The 23363-nt window shown below is 37.2% G+C and overlaps 1 protein-coding gene across 13 annotated transcripts in view; it reads right to left on the bottom strand.

The window, feature by feature from the left end:
• Positions 1-6538: 6538 nt before the first annotated feature.
• The window catches only part of ANLN (anillin, actin binding protein), a 175184-nt gene continuing 158359 nt past the window's right edge, over positions 6539-23363 (bottom strand). For all 13 annotated transcript variants that reach the window (XM_086396549.1, XM_086396545.1, XM_086396547.1 and 10 more), the window contains 4 exons: positions 19924-20010; positions 16550-16657; positions 11748-11920; positions 6539-8866 (listed from right to left, as the gene is read on the bottom strand). In XM_086396549.1, the coding sequence (XP_086252675.1) occupies positions 8743-8866; positions 11748-11920; positions 16550-16657; positions 19924-20010 (492 nt within the window). In that variant the 3' untranslated portion in view covers positions 6539-8742. The remainder of the gene's footprint in view (positions 8867-11747; positions 11921-16549; positions 16658-19923; positions 20011-23363) is intronic.

Here is a 23363-nt window from a genome sequence, read left to right as displayed (position 1 = left end):
TGCAATTCATTTGGTACACATATATTGAGTACCAACTGTGTATTACACACCATGCTCCATGTGATCATCACCTCACTTAAGGATCAATAAGTTTCCATTAAGGGACTGAAGCTGCAGGCCCCAGGTCAAGCTTCATAAAGGATTTTTACAACACAAAACCTTCAGAGTTTTGTTTCCACTTTACAAATCAGGAAGCCAGAGGCTCAGAGTAAAAAAGTAGTTTTAAAAAAGTCCCCAGTGGCTCAGTGGTAAAGAGTCCACATCCAATGCAGGAGATAAAGGAGACAGTGGGTTTGATCCTGGGTTGGGAAGATCTGCTAAAGGAGGGAATGGCAACCCATTCCAATATTCTTGCCTGGCAAATCCCATGGACAGAGGAACCTGGTGGGCTACAGTCCATGGGGTTGCAAAGAGTTGGACATGACTAAAGCAACTGAGTAGAACAGAATTAGGTTATACAAAAGTAGTTTACACTTAAGTTTCTTTCTTTTCTTTCCTAACTTGCTGTTCTGTGCCAAGGTGTTTTCCTCCATTACTCCATTCCTTTCTCAACAGACTAGCCAAAAAGTAGATAAATTATTTGACCAGTTTGTTTTTCCTTTGGTTTTTATTCTCAGAAGATTTCTTATGTAAGATTTCCTATATTTCTAAATGTTTTCATTTGACTGGAACAATTAAAGCTATGGTGACTCTTTCTCATCAGCTTTAACATTGACTTTGACTTACACTACATTGTTAGGGGCTTCATATTATTTTAAGATTACATTACAAATTTCCACAACAATTTGTAACTAGGAGATGGTAAGATGTTCTCTCTACAATGTTATTTCAAATGCACTGTGGGAGGTGGAGTCAAGCAAACTTAAACTTGCCTATCAGTCCCAGGGGGCTCATAACACTTCCAAGAACTGAGCAAAATAATAGGTAATGTGGAACATCTAAGTAATCCCATAAGATTACTATGCCATCTAAGTTTTCATCTTACCAGTCTGGAGTCTCCTGCTTTGTTAAACCTCATTTACTACACCTAAATCTCTGAATCTTGTGAAGTATATATTTTTTAAATGACTTCACTCACATGAAAATCTAACTTGTGGAAGAAAGCAGATTAAGTCCATTTTCCACTTTTATAGAAGTAAAAGTTGTTTTAACTTCTCAAGGAAGTCTTAAAAAAAACAAGAAAAAGATGTTATATTGAGTGGAGGCAATTCTAAAACTGTATCATTACTGTTATTTTCTTTATGACAAAACTTCAATAAATGCCGTAAAATGTTATTTGTTGCCAAGAGAATTTCTAGACATCTTTAAATCCCCAGCAACTTCTAACTTCTGTTCTGACAAGAACAGAAATCTTGGTGTTGGGAAGGTAGCTAGCCTGATCAGATTTATATCTGCCTCTGTCTAGACCTTCTTGGGCAGCTAATTCCACAATAAACAATCACTGTCACTTATTAGGAATTTACTTTGCCTTTTTACTGGTCTGAGGCCTTAATATCTATTGTCTTATTTAATGCTCCCAATAGATTATGTTGTAGGTACTAGAATATTCAATTTGTAGCTGAAGAATGCTCAGCTAGTAAAGGAGTGTAGATCCAGCTACCTATAAACAAACATTAATCTCCCTAACATATAAATTTACAAATCAAATAATAAGGATAACTGAAATGTGGGCAAACAGTGCAAATACGGAATTCACAAATGAAGCAATGCATAGGACTAACGAACACATGGAAAGATATTCAAACTCACTTGAATCTATCAAAATTGCCTAAGCGATTTAAAAATGTAATCAGTTTTTTGGGACACTTCTTAATAGAATTAATCAAAGAAAAAAGTTATTCCATAATAGAAAGGATTGTTTAAATTAACATAATTAAAGCCCACTCAAAGTGCCTGAGAACTCTGGAAATTACAGACTGCTAAAACTCTCAGTGGAACCAAGATGGAGTAGATACATTTCTTCCTATTTCATCCTTTAAGTAAAGTCAAAGCCCTGGGCATTGTATGTAAAAAAAAAAAACACCAGAAGGCTCTGAGAGGTGAAAAAAAACGGGGAGCCCACGTAGAGAACTCAAGACCCAAAGAACAACATGATGGTGAGTTCTCTGGACTTTTATGTGATATATTCTGGACTGGGTGCTGGAGAAGCTGGCAACCCAGAGAGGCCAATGGCAGCAAGAAAAGCCCAAGAAAAACCAGTTCTCTCTCTAGCTGAAGGACCAGAAAAGAGACAGTCTAGCAAGACAGAAAACTTTTAGACAACAATCACCCTATCCTAGCCAAACACCACAGAAAAAGCATGGTCCCATGACCACCCACGCAAAGGTCTGCTAGGGAGCTGAGACTTCAACGCTTGAACAGCTTTAACAAGACACACTTACTGTGTCAATAGAGTCTATGTCATTTTCCTGGTGTGTAAAAACCTCCCAAAACGAAAAGAAAAGGGACAATTCAAATAGCTGTTTTCCTGGACTCTCAAGGCAAAATAACAAATCCTTTCTGCGGCTTTTCTGCAACTCAGGTGGCTCTTCTATTTCTGCTTTCAACAAAAAAGGAGTTAGCTCTAAAAAAGCAAAGCTACTAGCAGTTGCTGTATATGAGAGGCAACTGTGAAATATATAATAAAATGTATTGTATTATATTGTATTAATACAGTATATAATACAATAATAATACAACCCAGGGAGGGACTGAGCCAGTTTACCAGATAAAGGGTGTGTGACCTGAGGCCCCTGATTCTGTTGGGGACATTAGTTAAGAATAGAAATCCAAGCACACAGACCCAAACTGAGACTCCCTCTTGAAACAGTCAGGAGCAGGCAATGGAGAAGGAATGTCTTCCTGTTGGCTTCAGCATCACTGACTGCTGCCCTCCTCAGGCCAGTCTCCTGCAGGGCACTTGCTCCGCACCAGGGAACCCCAGTGCAACCAATCCACTCCGTGACCATGGATGAGGTTGCATTTATCACTATGGCTCCCACATTTATTTTTTATTTTAGTTTTTTGGTTTGATTAACTACACTTGTGACAATCCGAAAACTAAGGGAACTATAAACTGATAGTCCTGGTTTTACTGAGATCTGATTACTGACATTTTCCTAGTTAGTCCTTAGTAACCCATGTCAATCAGTTTTTTCAGTTAACTTTCATAGGAATCTTTGTGGACAGATTCTCCACTTGCAAGATCTTTAAAGTGGATCTGTTATTTTCTCCCCACTTTAAAAGCAATTAGCCCATTGCCAAAAGGTTTTAGCAATTTAAGGTTGGAACTGCCTTTCTGGGATCTAATTCCATGGACCTGTGGACACAGCTGAGCGAGTTGGCAACAGCAGCGCTAGGTGATTCCTTGCGAGGGCAGGGCCAGCGCTTCTGGGTTGCTGTCTCTATGGGAATAGTTGGCTTTGGGCACCTTCCACACCAGACTCACTCCCATTCAGAACCTGAGTAATGCCTATGCAAAAAGCCGACAGGGATTCCTACAGGTTTAAGGGCTTAAATCTCAAACTTTGATTCTATGTTTGGAGAAATGGGAGTGAACTGAAAGGGCAAGCAATAAAACAAATGACCATACCAAATAACCATAGACTCCCAACGCCACTCCACTCCTGTGGCCAGTGATTAAAACAGATCAGAGTAACTGGAGAGGAGAAGAAGCCTAAGGGTCATGGAATTCACCAGCATTATGTGAATTCCCTACCAAGATGTATAAATTGCTCGTATTTACATTGTTTTTATGGAACTAGGGGAATAGAACTGATTATCTGTTTTAGAAATGTAAGCTATTGTTCACCTCTAATTTTTCATCTGACAAAATGAGCAGCTTAAATTCCGTGAAACAAACATCTTTGTAAAGCCTATGGAAAAAAAAAGAAAAAATGAAGGAGTTAGAAGTAGTGGCAGGGCCTGCTGGTGGTTCCTGAAAATGGGAGAGGGGCATACATGCTTTTAGGGTTCAGTCTTTTTCTATGATATAAACTGTTAGGGTTTAGAGACTCTGCTATAGTTAGTCATGCTCCAGCTTCATGTTCAAACAGTTGTGGAATTTTCCACACTGCAGTTGCCTCAGCCTTCATGTGGCTCTCAGTAGCCAGTATATTTCATGAAAGAGGAGCAAAGCCTACAGATCACTCCAGTCATGTCCAGTCCTACATGACTGTGTAGTTTGGGTGCCCCAATTCTTCATTACTTGGTCACAAAGTTCCCATGAACACGCTGACTGCTGGGATGGGGTCTAAACTCCATTTGTCTTCTAGGTTGTCACCCTTCAAACTGCTTCACAAATTCATTCTCCTCCATCTCTTGGATTCCTTTTTCCCACTATCCTCAGGTCTTCCCTCACCTTTGACTCCTCCCCATCAGTGTAGTAACAAATATCCTTCCTCAACATTTCCCCACCAAACTACTGTCTCATTGTACCTTTCCCTTCTCAATCCAATACCCTGTAGTCTTTACTCAGTCCTCCACTCAAAGTTTCATTCTGAGTTTAAATTTTAAAGTGTTTACAAGTGCATGAACATGAGCAAAATGAAAATATTTTCATTGTAAATAAATCAAATATTCTAGAAAGAGTCAAAAGTCAAAGCATTTCTCCATCCTGCACTAACTACTCCCAACCTCTTTCCATTGCACTTTCCATATAAAATTTGGTGCAGTTCCTTCCCCACTTTCATCTGGGTATTTGTGTATTTGTATGTTCCATATACAGTTTCATGTTGCAGGGCATATCCTTTTCGCCCATAAGTTGTTCTGAAAAGTTATATCAATATACATATACATGGTTTCCTTTTCTTCTCGTAGAAAGAGTGTGCCATGATTTCCTATTTCCAATTTTCTTCCCTTTTTATCTCTATTTTTCCTCTTTAAAAACAGTATAGTAAGGATCATCCTTTTATGTGTCTTTGCTCACCTGAAAGTTCATCTGAAGAGAGTGGGGAGGAAGGAGTTAAAGTATCTGGGGTTCTGGGAAAGAAAGAAGGCAGGTGACACATAAATTTTTTGCGAATGTGCTGAAAATGACCTCCTGGCTGATAAGACTAATGATATTTGCTAGATCTCTTATCTATGGAATGCTCTTAGTAGGATGTGGCTGGTTAAGAATGCTTATGGTAAACAGAATTTATGGATTCATGAGGCAAGACTCCTGAGAGTCACACCAGCTATATAACTACATAGGGCACCAAATGGACATGTTGCCTTGCCTCTAGGCTCCCTGCTGTGCTTGATGTCTCACAAATCTCATGAGTGATCTTATCTATTACTTGTTCAAAGAAGGAATGAAAGGTCCAGGAGGTATGCAGGGTTTTTCAGATTTCTTGCTTTAGCCAGTGCCTTGATCACTTGTGTTCTCGAAATTATGAGTAAAGCTCTATATGGATAAGATCTCTGACGCATGTAAGTATGATCTGACGTACTGATCCTTTGTGTTAGCATAGAGATTACTGGAGGATGCCAAGCTGTCATCCAAAAAGGTTGTAGCAGTTTCCATTCTCACCAAGAGTACAGGTTTCTTAGCAACACTGACTAGTTCCAACAATCTGAGGGCCAATAACCCACTGCCATTTAAATTTGTGTTTTTGCTTATTAGTATCATTTTTATATTTTGTTGGTTCTTTGGATTTGTGTGTGTGTGTGTGTGCATTTTCTACTAGTGATATTTGACTCCTTTTTAGGATAAATTTTTTCTTATTAACTTGAGAAACATCACAGTGTAATAATAAAGTACGTGGATTCTGGGTTCAAATCTTGGCTTGCCACTTGCTAATAAGCATGTTGCCTTACCTAAGTTTTAGTTTCCTCATTCAATGCTTATTTCATACAGTCACATGAAGATTATATGAGATAATGTATGTGAAACACCAATAATATCTCCTGGTACATAGTAAATGTTCAAATGATGATAGCCAATCAAAGAAGCTCTTTATATATTTTGTATATTACTTCTTGGATTATCAAATATGTTGTGAATATTTTCTCCTAGTCTGAAGCTTATAATCCAACTTTGCTTAGACTTTGTTTAAATTTGTCAGGAAGGAAATTTTTTACGCAATCAAATCTGTCAATCTTTTCCTCTGTGGATTTTGCTGCAACTTGATTTTTCAGCTGAACCTTTTTATCGAACTGACCACTCCAAATTTCACCTGTTATCTTTAACCCACTTTTTGATTTTGTGGTCAGATCATAAGATCCTCCTTTGGTCTCCGCAGACATCGCCCCTGTATTTCTTTCATGGAAGATAACTGTTAGTCACTCATTTTTCACTCTTCCCTAAAGATCATGTTCTTTTTGTCCTGGCTTCTCTTTCCACATCATACCCCTGTATTGACTCTAATGTTTCAACATCTGCCCCCACACCCCAGGCAGACGACACTGAAATTTTCAGAGCAGTATTTTCTACTGTTTGACATACTTCTAACATATGTTCCATAATCACCTTAAATTTCTTCTAAAACTGAGGTTTATATACCCCTTTACATATACTAAAATATAATGCCTGCTAAGGAATACTCTTGGGCTTTTTTCTTAAACAGTACAGATGGAATATTTTTTAACTTTTTATTTTGTAATGGGGTATAGCTGATTAACAATGTTGTGATAGTTTCAGGTGAACAGCGAAGGAACTCAGCCATACATACACAAGTATCCATTCCCTCCCAAACTTCCCTTCTATACAGGCTGCCACATAACATTGAGCAGAGTTCCCTGTGCTATACAGAAGGTTCTTGTTGGTTATCCATTTTAAATATAGCAGCATGTTCATGTCCATTCCAAACTTCCTGACTATCCCTTCCTCTCATCCTTTACCCCAGCAACCATAAATTCGTTCTCAAGGTCTGTGAGTCCGTTTCTGTTTTGTAAGTAAGTTCATTTGTATCATTTCTTCGTAGATTCCACATACAAGGGATGTCTTGCCATATTTCTCTGTCTCTGTCTGACTCACTTCATTCAGTATGACAATCTCTAGGTTGGGATGGAATATTTTTAATGAACAAAAGAAAAGAAATATGATGATGAATCAATAATATGCACAGACTCTCTCTAGGAGGACACTGCAAAACAGGCAAAAGTGGTTGTGACAAGAGGAAAAGACATACTTTTCACTTAAGTTCTCTGTCTTTTGAATTTTTGAATAATGACGTATAACACTTATTCAAAAATAACACAAACCTACAAATAAATAAAAGGGAACCTGTCACCAATCCCACCAAATCTATATCCTGTTTTGGCTGGTTATGTTACTTATCTACTCAGTCTCTGCTAAGCACTTGGGAATCATCCTCTGTCTCCTCAGATGTGCGTCCAAGTACCATCAAACTGACTCAGAAATGGATCCTTCACCCACCTCCTCACTCAACAGGGACTCTAAGAACACACAATGAGCTAAGCTCTGGGCTAGAGGTAAAAAGATGGTGAAATATCCTCACGAAGTCAGTACAACTCCCTGAAGGAGCCCACAGCCTAGAATGCAGAGCAGTTGTACAGCACAATTTAATAGTATTTCTTAAATAGCTAATTCCTTAAGTCATTTGCAAGTATTTATTTACGTAGGAGATAATAAAATATAGTTTTATAATATACACAAGAAAAAACACATTTGAATGAATACAAAATAAAATGACAGGAGGTGACAGAATTTAGTGTTTATAAATGAGGCCATCAATAACTAACAATTCAAAGAAATTGAAAGTGTACTTAAAGGTGAGCCTGTGGTTTACATTTATAATCTTTTATAATTGAAAAAAAAAAGGCATTAGGCTTTTAAAGGTAATATATGACTTAACAGTTTTTCAAGTGATTTTCATAATGGGTTTCTAGACACCGTCATATATGGATGTGAAAAAAAAAAAGACACGGATTTAGGCAAGCAAAGTATTAGTCCATAGCAGCTTGGTGAGGGTTACTTTTCTTACATAAAGAGTCTTCAAATTTACATTTATTCTTATTACAGGAGCAGAAAGAAGTAATTTGCCAGGTATATTTGAGGAGCCTGTAAGCTATATAGCAAAAATAGTTATTTTTAAAAGCCTGTATTCCATGGAAATGTGCATCACACAGCATCTATAGTAAGTGAGTAAATATAAACCATGTGATTAAGTCTTCTAAATAAAACATTTAACCCCCAAATCTCACACAATATCCCCCATGTCCACATGTCTTATTTGATGGCAGCCATAAGCTTCAAACTAATATGCATTTGCTATTTTTAAAAGGTTCTTACCTCCATTACTAAAAATGTTTCTGCAAAGTCCCTTAGAATTTTTTTCAGTGCTCTAGAAACAAGATATATCATGATCAGTAAATGACCACAATCTTCAGAAAAAAGTACTCAGGCTAGAGAAAGAATGGTCAAGTCAGAGGTTTCTGTCTCCAATCATGGAAGATCTTTCTACTTTGAGACCCACAGCTCTAAGGAGACAATTCAAAATTCCTTACTTTAAAACAAATGTTTTATCATGAATAATTGAATAATCAGATATCTAGGAAAATGAGGCTTTTAAATTAAAATTTAGCAAAATCAACTATAATAAAATTTTTTCTACTAATCATTTATGAATAACAGAAGTGAAATCCGGTGAAGTTTTACATACAAAAAATATAAATACTGCATAATATGTAGTGAATGAATATTGGCACATATACTTTTGTATTTAAAGCATAAAATGCAACCAGCAAATCTGATGCTCTTAAGATACATTTATGACATACGTCAGAAAACCTCTATATGACATGGAAATGTCCCACAGTTTAAGGCTTTCCAATAGGTTTATAGCAAGCATCAGGCTGCCAGAGGCGAATATCAACGAGAACTTGATTGAGTTTTTGCATCCAGAGATCCCGTTCTTCCTTGGTATCTGCAGATAGCCAGTTCCTACAGGAACAAACAAAAAGATCAGGATCCTTTCCCCTATTCCACACCTCCAAGTACTCTTACTGTGGGGTAAACTGAGGGGAGCCTAAACAGTAAAAGGAGTAACTCTTTAGTCACTTCAGTCATGTCCAACTCTGTGCGACCCCATAAACGGCAGCCCACCAAGCTCCCCTATCCCTGGGATTCTCCAGGCAAGAATACTGGAGTGGGTTGCCATTTCCTTCTCCAGTGCATGAAAATGAGAAGTGAAAGTGAAGTCGTTCAGTCGTGTCCGACTCTTCGAGACCCCAGGGACTGTAGCCCACCAGGCTCCTCCATCCATGGGATTTTCCAGGCAAGAGTACTGGAGTGGAGTGCCATTGCCTTCTCCTTGCCCTCTTTTAATGGATGCCAAATCAGGAATCCATAGTAAAGTGCTTCTCCAATTACAATAAAAGAAAATCATCTTGCAGATTGGTTAGCTGAGCCATAACTCACACCAATCACATTTAGAAAATGATGGAACTTCACATCAAAGACAGTAACTAATCTTGCACAGGTGATATGATTGGACAATTTGCTGGTGCCAAGACAGTCATTGAGGGTGGGTGGGTCACCTCTTAGAAGAACAAGCACACCACAGACTTGAATATGGGGACCAACCCTCTAGATCCCTGACTCAGGCTCCCCAGGAGCTCCACAGACTCACGGACTTTCACCTGGCCTTACAGATAATACTATTTTATACTGTCTCCTTTTTTTTTTTTTTTGCCCCACTGTGTTAGTAGAGTACAGTATTTACAATAAGTGATCTAAAGATCCTAAGATTTTGTCTACCCTAATCTCTCTGTTCACACCAGGAATCTCTTCTTTACATCCATATTCAGTTAAAAGTTGAACAGCTGACAGGGCAGGTGAAGGTAGGGGAGAGGGAAATTCCCTAAGTCACAAGCCAGACCATTCTTCTAGACTACAGCCAGGTGTTAGAAGGTTGTTGTATTATACTTCTACATCTTTATAATTTCTCCACATTGGTACTAGTAATGGTATAAGCATGATTAAGCCCTGAGTTGATCATCTATTAGTAAATGGAGGGAACACATTTACAATAAAGATAGCGACCATTTGTTGAGCTCATTCCGCGTGTATGACAACACGCTAAGTAGATCTACTCATTAACCTTTATTGTCACTCTGTGGAGTTTATTCTTCTCTTATGACACAGGAGATTTCAGAGAGCCAGCAAAGTTAAATACCTTGCCATAGTCACATTTGGTAAGTCACTGAGTTGGGATTTAAACCTACATCAGTCAGTCACTGAATCGGGATTTAAATCTAGGTCTGTTGACCTCTCAGGGTTCAACTGCACAATACTGCTTTGCCATGTGATGAAGCATTTCTAGTTCAAATGTTTAATCTATATTTCAAAGTAGGCACTACTGATCAGATGATAAATACTTTGCATTGAAGGAGGGAAATATAGCAAGGTTGGTTTGTAGAAATAAAAATGTGATACATTAAATTTAGATAAAAGGCACAGGTCAGAAAGGCCCTGGGGAGAAACAGATAAATAAGGCAAAGGAGAACGTATAACTGTAAAATGTATATACTCTGCAAAAGGTATGATCAAAAAGTGAAATAAGTTTTAAGAAGCCACAAAGCAAAGCTAAAAGACTCAGTCAGTCAAGACTGAATTGAGAATAGGCCTCTTTCAAATGCTTGGTCCACTCAAATTATGATAATGTTATAATGAGAAAAATTACATGCAAGTGAAATACAGCATAATTAGAACAATATGTGATATAACTATTTCCACCATAGGAGAAGGTCAAAGGAGAAATCTGGGAAGGTTTATGTAACAAGTAAAAGAAGATTTTATGAAAAATGTGAGTAATGTTTATAAGGGCCATGGTGGTCAGGAAGTACTTGGTGACTGAATTTTGTTTGGTTCCCTTATTGACTATGGCCACAGACAGGGTAGCTACTAAAGAAAGTGACTATAAATCCAATTTGCCTCTCCTGTCCTGAATGAGGTCACTGCTGCACAGAAGACCCCCAAAGGAAAGGAGTGGATGAGCTGAATGAACTAAATTAATCTAAAAGCAATCTAGACATCAAGAATTCCCATGGAACGGGTCCCCTTTCTCTCTGTTTTAAAACAAAATGGCGGTATTGGGGCAACTTTGTTCTATTTTAATAGAGTGTCTCTTGCCTAAGCTATCTGACATTTCCACATCAGAAACTCATGGAGCCATTCTACCCATCTCCCTGTCTGAAATATTCAGCCACAATTTGATTAACAGAGATTTTGTCAAATTCTAACTTTTGTCCCTAATCACAATTTTTTACATTGAAGTTGGTGTGCAAGCTTCTCTTGGGCATTCAGGCAAAAGAATCTTAGACCCTTAGCAATAAGTTTCTGCATCTTATACTTAAGTTTAGGGTTAACAAAAACTGACACTCCCAGTAGTTTATTCTATCCATCACCAACCAGAAATTTTCAGAGTAGAGTGAAGTACTTTGGGAAGGTACTTTGGTACTTTGGGAAGGGACAGGCAGGGATGTGTCAAATCTCTTTAAATAATACTTGACTTACCAATTACACATGAAATCTTCAAACTTAACACAAAGAATATTAGCTAACTGCCCCGAAAATGGCTAAACTGTAAGTATGCTGGAAAACATGATAAACTAAGACATAAGTTGAATGCTGTGTTTTTCTTAGCTATATTAATTTTGTTATTACATTCCTCTCTTACTGTTGTGTATGTGTTTTGTCTTCTCATTCTTAAAGCATACCCTCTTCAAAGACAAAGACAGTCTCTGATATTTCTCACAGTGGTAAGGACATAGTGGGCAATCAATTACTTAGTTGATAGAAACATTTATAACCCAATACATACTTGGTTACACAGAGTGTGTCCCTGCATTGGCTGACCAGCGTCTCTCGGTCATCTTCTCTTTGTGGTCGAACAGTAATTAATTCTAAAGTGTTGCGTCTTGCACAAAATTCTCTGTTGACTGGTTCTATCTGCCGACTGGTACAATTGGCCAAATTTAATCTTCCTATGGGATTCTTTAAAACAAATTTTTAAAAAATATGATTAGTAGAAAATAAATAAGACCATTTAAGTCAGCAAGCACTGAGCAGTATTCAACTTGATACCAACTTAAAATAAGAAAACCATTAATTTAAAAGTTAAAACTTAATTACACTGTATTTAGAGAAACATATTTAATATTTATGATTATTTCTTGCTGGATATAAAAATAGAAACCAAAAATGTCAACTGTTCATCTTAGCCAGCTTAAAAAACAAACCATTTGTTATGGAAAACTTAAAATAGATACAAAGTAAAAAGAACAGCATAAGAAGTTTCCATGTACCCATTAACCAGTTCTAACAAATAGAAACAAACATTCAACCCTTTTTGTCTCAAACCCTCTTACTTCTTCCCTTTCTACAAATAGAAACCTAGACATAGTATTTCATCTGTAAATATTTTTTACGTATCTCTAAAAGATCAGGCCAAACTACTGCCTTGGATTTTTAGAAGCCATGTCATTCCTACAGTATGAGAGTAAAAAAATAAAAATAAAACATTGCAAGACTAAATGGTGCTGAAAAATGGGAAAAGGGACAAGCATGGGCCCAAACAATGTATTTATTTATTTATTTAAATTTATTTTTGGCTGTACTGGGTTTGGTTCCTATGCACGGGCTTTCTCAAATTGCAGCGAGCAGGGACTGCTCTCTCATTGTGGTGCCTGAGCTTCTCATTGCAGTGGTTTCTCTTGCTGCAGAGCACAAGCTCTAGGCACAGGGGCTTCAGTAGCTGCAACATGTGGGCTCAGTAACTGAGGCACATGGGCTTAGTTGCCTACAGCATATGCAGTCATCCCAGACCAAGGATTGAGCCCATGTCCCCTACATTGGCAGGCAGATTCTTAACCAGGGAAGTCCTGGGCCCAAACAATTTAGAAACTGCCAATCAAAGTGTCAAATGTATTAGTAATTAAAAAAAAAAATTAGAATGAAATATATCATTTTAAAACATTAGATTGACCAAGTCTGAAAAGAATAGTAATAACCAATATTGATTGGTTGGGGGTAACAAATTCTTATACACTGCTAGTGAAAGCATAAAATGATCTATTACTGGTAGATAATTTAATAACAGTGATCAAAAAACATTCTAAATGAACATATCCAGACCATACAACTTCACCTAAAAGAAATTTATCCTAAGTAAATATATAGGTACAAGAAGATGTTTATATAGGTACTGCTGTTGTTTAGTCGCTAAGTCATATCTGACTCTTCTGTGACCCCATGGTCTATAGCCTGCCAAGGCTCCTCTGTCCATGGGATTTCCTAGGCAAGAATACTGGAGTTGCCATTTCCTTCTCCAAGGGATCTTCCTGTCTCCTGCACTGGCAGGCAAATTCTTTACCACTGAGCCATCAGGGAACTCTTATATAGGTGTAATTGCTGTTTTTTCATAACGCTGAAAAGATTGAAACAAATTAAATGACAGTAGTAGGGGACTATTTAAAACAAATAATAACATTATGTTTCCAGCAAGTATGGAAAACTAAGTAGTCTGAGAGTCCTCTGAAAACCCCCCAAATGCTAGATAACTGAACTTGCAAGACAGCAAAAGAAACCTTCATAGGCCAAAATCAATGAGGAAGAGTGCAGAATGGTAGGCTAGCCTGAAACCTGGCTTCCTTGGGTTCCTAGCATATCTACCAATGCTAGGAACTGGCAACCTTGACTCACAGATTATATGATATAATATGAAATGTGATATTTGCTTTAAAATACCTTAGCAAACCAATGAGAACAAAAGTGTGCTGTGGAGGATAAATGAAACAAGGAAATTAATAAGGTATTTCTCTCTTACTAATTTCTCTTTTTCTGGGTACATTTCAATTATAAAAAGTTAAATATATAGGTACATCTATTTCTGTGTGTATGTGTGTGTGTGTTTAAGTAAAAGAATAAATACACTATTGAATAAAAACACAACTTAGGAGAGTTATCTTACCAGGCTTAAAGATTTATTTTACAGCTATGGTAATTGAGAATGAGAGATACAGACCAAAGAAAACAGAATAGAAAGCCTAAATATAGACCCACATATAAAACGATACCTTGATACATGCCAGAAACAGCATGTGGATGAGTGGGGAAAGAATGGATCATCCCATGATGCTGGCACAATGGGGTTTCCAGATTGGGGGGTGGGGGAGATCAATTCCAGGTAAATTAAATGTTAAACATAAATCTTTATAATTTTTAGAAGTCATAAGGAAGTATATTCTTTATGACTATAGAGATGGTTTTCTTAACTAAGACACAAAAAAGCAAACAATAAAATAATAAACTGACAGATTTATCTTAGCATTAAAAATTCTGTTTATGAAAAGATACTATAAGGATAAATTAAAGCATATGCCAAGCAAAAGACTAGAAAAACAAGTGGCCAAAATACATAAGAAAAGATGCTTGCTCAATGCTCAGTCAAGGAAAATTAAAATAAAAACACAGTAAAATAACATTTTACACCTATCACAATCAGAGTTTAAAAGGCTGAAACAACAAATGTTGCTGGGATGTGGAACACTGACAACTCCTGGTGGGAACAGAACGTTATACAACCAATTTCAAGATTCACCAGACAAAATCTAGTTAAACTGAAGACGTATAAAACCCTACAAACCAGAGATTCTGCTACTAGATACAAAATCGAGAAAAGAGCTCTGATCCAGCTTGGTGCCCTGTAATGACCCAGATGGGTGGGATGGGGGTTAGGGGTGGAAGGGAGGTCCAAGAGGGAGGGGTGATAAGTATACATGTAGCCAATTCACTTTATTGTACAGCAGAGACTAACACAACACTGCAAAGCAATTATACGCCAATTTAAATAAAGAAAGAGCAGTGGTCCATATAGTTAAGTCATAGCAGAGCTGTTTATAACAACAACAATTTGAAATAATCAAGTGCCCATAAATAAGAGAAGTGTATAAATTGATTGTGATGCATTCTTATAATGGAGTATTTCAGTACAGAGAAAGATGGGTAAAGCTCTGCAAACTAGAGCTACGTACATGCTACACACACCAGCCAACACTAACTTCACAAATCATGTTGATTCAAACATGCAAGTTGCAAAACACTATACACAGTATGATACTATTTGTAAAATGTTTCAAAATATGCAACTGCAATAATACACTGCTTATACCATATTCAAAAGCAGAGACATTACTTTGCCAACAAAGGTTCATCTAGTCAAGGCTATGGTTTTTCCTGTGGTCATGTATGGATGTGAGAGTTGGACTGTGAAGAAGGCTGAGCGCCGAAGAATTGATGCCTTTGAACTGTGGTATTGGAGAAGACTCTTGAGAGTCCCTTGGACTGCAAGGAGATCCAACCAGTCCATTCTGAAGGAGATCAGCCCTGGGATTTCTTTGGAAGGAATGATGCTAAAGCTGAAACTCCAGTACCTTGGCCACCTCATGTGAAGAGTTGACTCATTGGAGAAGACTCTGATGCTGGGAGGGATTGGGGGCAAGAGGAGAAGGGGACAACAGAGGATGAGATGGCTGGATGGCATCACTGACTCGATGGACGTGAGTCTGAGTGAACTCTGGGAGTTGGTGATGGACAGGGAGGCCTGGCGTGCTGCAATTCATGGGGTCGCAAAGAGTCGGACATGACTGAGCGACTGATCTGATCTGATCTGATCTATGTATATCACATATAAAAAAATTTAAAGAAATACATGGGAACAAAATAATTTTAGGATAGGAGTTATCTCTGTGAAGGAGAGAAAATTATATAAGGAGCTTCAACTGGACTGATAATACAGAGGCTGGTGGAAATTATGTTTTTTTTGAATGTTCCAAATATTCCACAATAAATCTTAAAATTTTACATGGCTACAATGTAACACATACAGTTATCTAATGTAATATCATAGATATATTTTTACCTATGTGGAAAGGTATCAGGACGTTCATTATCAAGTAAAAATCAAGTTAAAAAAGATATGATATTTTCTGTTTAAAAAGATTCATAAATGGATATATAATTATTATTTAGTATACATTTTAAAAATTTAGAAGGATCTACAACCAAAATGTGAACAGTAGTTATCTTTTATAGATGAGTTTACTTTATTATTCTGCTTATTTCTATTTTCCAGTCTTTGGATAATAAATTATCACACTTGGGCAATAACATTAAATTTTTAAAAAATAAGATGTAATGTATTACATAAAATTCTATTATCAAATTTTAGAAACAAACTAAAATCACAATATTCCTACGGTGGTTTTCCATTTCTGTTTTATCCCAAATTTAGGTAAATCAACTGTTAATAAAATACAGAAGTGAATTTAACATATTTCTGACTAAAAATCAATTAAAAAATTATAAAACATTCCAGAAAAAAAAAAAGAAAAATATATGCCTTAAGGTATTTAAAGAGTGGTCAAATCACAGGGAATGAACAAGATATAAAGTTCTAACACACACACACACACATATACACACACACTCACTACATCTTAATGGCTTAGTAAATAAACCTGAGTGCGGAATTTGGGTGGCTTATGGCCACAGGGAACACTTGCATAAAATATTACCTGAAAGTCAGTCAGGGCTTTCACCACTGACCATCAGTATTAGTATTACCTTTCGTTTCTCATCATCTGGATAAGTCCAATAAGAGATACAGTTTCCAGAAAGAACACACCATCTTCGATGCCAGGCACCAAAACCACTAACATCTTCAAATATGGTCTGAAAAAGTCAATGAAATACTGACTTTAGAAACCTGAGGATCAATTAAATGCTTCTACACATTAAACTTCAGTATGTTGACGTATTTCATACTTCAAAATCAACTTGCATGATTTTCTTTTCCTTTTTTTTTAAAGTACTTAAGTTTAATTTTTTTTATTCTACTCTGTATCAAGGCCAGAAGTCTTGTTATTTCAATCTCAAGAGCAAAGTTAGTACAAATGACTCACCAGCTCCCTTTTGTGTTTACATTACAAAGGTAATAGAAAAGGAAAAATTTGATAGATAAAAATAATACCAAGTTATCATTACTCCCTACTATAATCAGAGAAAAATAACAAGAGGACAGATTTTTCATTTTTATAGCTAGGGTAACTGAAGGCCAAGGAAATTAAATGACAATATACAATCACAAAGAAGAACTGGAACCTTCTTGCTAATGCAGAATGTACTTTTCTTGCCGCTCATCAGTACTGGCAGAGCTAGACAAGCACCATTTTAGAATCACTTAGAGTTTCACTGGTTGGTAGTCTCCTTCGATTCAGCTGCCCCTGGCACATCAGGAAAGAAAACTGCACCAAGTAACTTTAATTTCAATTACTACCTCTATTTTTAAACAGAGGTTAGAAGTAATTAAAAGGCACAATTTAGAGAGGGGACAGAAGTTATCTGTGGGAGTCCTGAGCAATTTTTTTTTTTTTTACCACATTTCTATAAGTGTGGATGCAATAAGAGTGGGCTCTAGGATTCAAGACAGAGTTAACCTGAAAAGATATAACTCTAAACTACTTAAGAGCCCAGCTCAAAAGTTAAACAGGTCAGACCTTATAGGCAAAAGAACCAGTTGGCATAAGAGTCTATCAGATGCTAAAGGTATCTAAAGCAAGATGTGGAAATATTATATTTACATTAAAGGAAAAGATCAGTAAGCGTACACTATGTTCAAGTCTGATATTTACAAAAACACTCTTCCAAGAATATCTAGTGCCATCTGCTGGATTTACATGTGTAAAAGCTACGAAGTCTGATTTACAGTCATCTTGGCAGCTTGGACTTCCTGTACAGTCTAGCTCTTCCTTCCATACCCTGTCAGCAACTACAAATTGGTTTGTGATATCTGTCATACAGTTCAAACTCTTGCTTCACAAAGAAAACCAAAGCTATTAGATTTTCTCTACATCTTGTACCACACCCACAATCTTCTGTATATTCTACACACATACTTTTCTCCTCTGATAATGGAAAAAGTGTAATTCTGTACAAGATCATGAACCGTGGCTTGGATCTTCTTTGCTCTCACTCTCATGACTTTGTTCCATGCGTTATTCCTTAACCCTAGTGCAAGTTCCCCATTGCCTCTATCTTCACCCTCTTTGGCCCTATTGGAAGCCACCCATTTGAATTTACAGACACTCAAGTCTCTTCAGTCCTAATAAAATGTGAACAAAATCCTTCTTTCACCCTACATACCTCTGCAAGTACCACATTCTTTTTACCCCACTGCAGCCAAACTTTGTTTCAAAGAGTTTCTACACTCTCATTCTTCATCTTCCACACCCTTTATAACACATTTGCAATCTAGCTCCTGCTCCTGGCAAGACCAGAATGACCATCTCATAAATAAGTCCAACAGTCTCCAATAAATCCTTATCTAACTTGATCACTCCTTCTTCCAGACTCTCTTCCCCTGGCAACCATGATACTAAATTATCCCTTGCCCGCCCTGTAGTCTTCTCTTCTTAGGTCTATGGCTTAAACGTCAGTGTTCTCCTGGTTATTCAAGTCTGCCTGCACTTTGAATACTACCACTTTGCTGCAGATTTCCAAACCTTCATCTCATCTAAAATGTCTATCTTGAGTACCAAACTCAAACCTCTGAAACATGTCTCTAGGAATTTAAACTTCAAGTCGTTTAAAACTTAAACCATTAAAACTTTCTCCCTTGGGTGGGGATTGACTGATAAGGGACATGAGGGAACTTTCTGGGGCAGTATTTTGTACTTAATAGAAATCTGGGTTACATAGATGTATGCCTGTATAAAAACTCAGGGGATGGATACTGAGGATTCAGGGGAACATGCTAATGTCCACGATATATTTTGAAATTCTGCCCCACAAATGTATTTTCAGGATTCGCTAGAAGGATAGCTCGGTAGTAGGTACATGATAAAGCAAGGACAGTAAAAAATGTTAACAGCAAAACCTAGATGCTGGGTATGCGGGCATTCAAATTCTAACAACATTGCTGTATGTTTGCAATTTTCCACAATTAAATTTGGGGAAAAAATACTTTCCATCACAAACACAAACACTTGCTCCTTCCCCAGGGTCCCTAATCTCAGTATAGTTACCCCACAAATTGTGCAAGGCATGGATCTGGGTGACATGCTTAATTCTGCTTCTCCACCCCTACAAACAAACCACTAAGGTCTGCCCTTCCTCCTCCATCCCTCCACGATGAGTCCTTCACTCCACCCAGATTGTCAGCCACCATCCCCTCTCTCAAGGAGTAATTCAGTCTCCTCGCTAGTCTTCTTCAGGTCCTCACTCCCCTGTCTACTTCCACACAGCAGTCAGAACGACCTTCCTAAACTCCCAATTTGATGTCAGTCCTCTGCTTAAAACCGTATAAGAGCACCCCACTGGCTTCATGCTAAAGTCATTAAAACGCTTTCAGACACTTGGTCTCATTTCTCCTAAATACACTTTCCCCCGCCCCAATCAGTTGCCTCACTGCCCTTCCTCCGCACACACATTCTGACTCTAAATGCATTACTCTAAATACCTGCCTCTATCTAGATGTGTCATGTATTTCTCTGGTGGGGGTGAGAGAGGGAAGGGGCCTCTAGCCCACGGTACGTGCTTTTCCTTCATCTGGAGCACATCTCCCTCCTCTCTTCCCCTGGCTGACTTGTTCAGCTGCCAGTTTACAAGTTACTTCCAATAGCTTCCAGTAAGCCCTCCCACACATACCTAAGATGTGGTGTCCTGCCAGTCTGCATCCATGCTCTCCATGCTTTCTCCCATTACAGTACTGCATTGTATTTCTCCCTATTAAACTACAAATTTCTGAGTGGAGGGACTATTTTTTGCAGCCCATTACATTCCAACACCAGCACAGTGACAGGCATAGAGGGGTCATGCAACAGACCTTTACTGAACCAGTTAATTGCTTAGTCACACAGACTTTCATTCCTATGGGAAACCAAGTCTATACTTCAAAAGATGGAAAAAAATATAAATATAGATCCAGTGATGTTACTTACTAGAAAACCTCTTTCTTCCACACTTGAATTCACCTGACACTTTATTTTTAAATAAATATGGCCTTCCAAAGGAGATAAAAAGGGCACCTGTGAGGAAAGAGAGCAAATTATTTGTAAAAGTTTTCTTGATAAAACATGTTTAAATCATGAATAGCATGAATAAAGAATATTATGCCTTGAAAACACGGTATTTTCTAAAGCTGGAATATAAAGTAGGTGGCCAAAAAGCCACTGGTTTCTTAGCAACAAATGCTTCTGAAGAATAAATTCATTCAATATAGAGCCTGATTAAAAACAGAACCCTAAGTCCCAAGTTAATGTGATAAAGAAAACAGATTTAAGAAGACAATACATGTGTTTATCCATTTTCTATCAACAGAACATACTTGATAGAAAATGGTATAAACCAATTGGCTTTTTTAAACAGTATAATATTATTCAGCAACAAAGAACAGTGAACTACAGAATGGAAAAGTTAATCCTCAAATTCATATGTAATTGCAAGAGGCCCCAAATAACCAAAACAATCTTCAAAGTCGTACTTCCAATTTCAAATCCAAAGCTACAGTAATCAGAACAGTGTAATACTGGAATAAGGATAGACATACAGACCATAGGAATAGAACTGAGAGTCTAGAAATAAACCCACACATTGATAAACCCAGATTGATTTTCAACAAGGGTACCAAAACCATTCAATGAGGAAAGAGCAGTATTTTCAACAAATGGTGCTGGGGAAACTGGACAGCCACATGCAAAAGAGTGAGGTCGGATCCCTACCTCATGTCACATACAAAAATTAACTCAAAATGGATCAATGACCTAAATATAGGGGTAAAAAACCATACAATTCTTAGAAGAAAAATAGATGAGTAAAACTTCAGTGATTGTGGACTTGGCAGTGGTTCTCAAATATAATACCAAAAGTATGACCAACAAAAGAAAAAATAGACAAACTTCATCAAAATGAAAATCTTTTCAGTATGAGGATTCCTCAAAATACTAAAAACAGAACTATCATAAAATAAATCAACCCCACTTCTCAGAATTTATCCAAAAGAATCAAAATACAAATTGCCAACAAACACATGAAAAAAATGTTCAACATCAATCATCATTAGGTAAGAAAGGAGGCTCAAGAGGAAGGTGATATATGTACACTTATAACCAATTCAGGTTGTTGTACAACAGAAACCAACACAATATCGTAAAGCAATCTTCCTCCAAATAAAATTTTCTTTAAAATAGTCATTAGGTAATAATTGTTAGCTTGATGATAATGGTGAGGATAAGGATGAATATTTTAATGGAAATCTCACGTTGCCATCGTGTCCAGAACCATTTAGTGAGGAATGAGTAAAAAGGAATCTGATTCTTTCATTGGAATCACATTGCTTTGAACCAAAATAAACATAAGCTAAATTACAAAACCAACAAGTTATTGAAAACAGAATTTTGTATTGCTTATTTTAAAGTTGAATCATTCTATACCCATAAAGTTTTTTCTTATTTTTTAGAAACAAATATGTTTCCAACATTTATAATCCTAAAACTCATGCTACAGCTTTAACCATGCTATGGTTGAACTGCGTCCCCTCTCCATCCATCCCTTACCAAAATCACATGTTGAAGTTCTGACTCCCAATACCACAAAATGTGACTATATTTGGAGATAGGGCCTTTAAAGAGGTCACCAAGGTTAAATTAGTTCATCAGGAGGGACTCTAATCCAATATGATTGTGTCCTTATAAACAGAGGAAGATTTAGACACACAGAGAAAAGACCATGTGAAAGACACCTAAGACAGCTATCTACAAGCTAAGAAGAGAGGGTTTCAGAAGAACCCACCCACTTCAAAGCCTAGATTTTGGACTTCTAGTCTGCAGAACTGTAAAAAATAAACTGCTTCTTAAGCAAAAAAATAAAACAGAAGAGTTGACCCCAAGTAACAAAACCCCGTTTCAGCTCCACTACTGATTACACTAAGAGACGAAAGGGTATTATCACCACCTACTTCAGACTCTACTGCTTTTTAATAATATTAACATCTAGCCTACAGTTTAAAAGTTTTACAAGTCATGAAAAAGCAGGAAAAGGTGGCCTTTAATAAAAAGAAAACAAATCCTGTCAATAGCAGGTCCACAGATGATCTAGTTGTTAGAATGATAAGACAAGGACATTTATATTTTGTTATGGAATTTAGAGGAAAAGAAGGACAAAAATGGGTGAGAAAAGGGAGAATTTCGACAGAGAAATGGAAACTCTAAAGAATATATATAAAAAAAAAATCCCAATGGGAATTTTAGAATAAGAAAAAAGCTGAAATTGAATAGACTTTCACTGGATAGGCTTTACAGGAAACTGGGCACATTGGAAAAAAAGACATGAACTCAAAGACTGGTAAATAGAAATGACCCAAAATGAAACACAAAAGAAAAAACGAATTAAAAACAAACAAAAAAAGCGGGCTATAGATCTGTAGGAACATAATCAAGAGTCCAACATACAATTCAACTGGAGTCCTAGAAAGAATAAAAAACAAGGCAGAAGAAATATTTGATGAGATAATGGCTAAGCATTTGCCAAAACTTATAAAACATGAACTAGAAAGAGCTCCATAAAGTTCATTAACTTAGGATGAAAAAGAAATGACCCAGCATGACAAAGAAAACCACACCTAGGCAGATTAGGGTCAAACTGTCTCAAATTTTAAAAATTTTAAATATTAACAGTGGAAAAGGGGAATTCCCTAGCAGTCCAGTGGTTAGGACTTGGTGCTTTCACTGCTGGGAGCCCAGGTTTGATCCCTGGTCAAGAAACTAAGATCCCACAATCTGCACTGGCACAGACAAAAAAATTAAAACAGTACTTTCTTGGTTGTCCAGTGATTAAGAATTTGCCTGCCAATGCAGGGGACAGGGATTCAGTCCCGTTGGGGAAGATTCCACGTGCCTCAGGGCAACTAAGCCTATAAACCGCAACTACAGAGCCCATGTGCCATAACTACTAAAGCCCACACAGCTACAGCCCATGCTCCGTAACAAGAGAAGCCACGCAACGAGAAGCCTACGCACTGCAATGAAGAGTATCCCCTGCTTGCCGCACCTAGAGAAAGGCTGTGAGCAGCAGTGGAGACACACCAGAGCCAAATAAATAAAAATAAAGATAATAGAAATTTTAAAAAACAGAAAAGATAAGACTGATGGTTGACTGAAGATCAGAAACAAAGTCAGAAAACAATAAAATGGCAACTTTAAAAGAATGGGTGAAAGGAAAAAACCTGTCAGTCTAGCAGTCCTTCAGAAATGAAGACAATGTAAAGAAAGACATTTTTAGATAAACAAAAGTTAGAGAATTCATTTCCAGCAGACTTATGCTATAATGAAATTAAAAAACAAAAAAACTTCTTCCTAAGAAGGCAATAATCCCACATGGAAGT

The sequence above is a fragment of the Bos grunniens genome, chromosome 4 (assembly GCF_055505025.1).
Source record: "Bos grunniens cultivar Pamir isolate PY7600 chromosome 4, Bosgru_T2T1.0, whole genome shotgun sequence".
NCBI lineage: Eukaryota > Metazoa > Chordata > Mammalia > Artiodactyla > Bovidae > Bos > Bos grunniens.
This window is presented reverse-complemented; position numbering and strand designations above follow the sequence as displayed.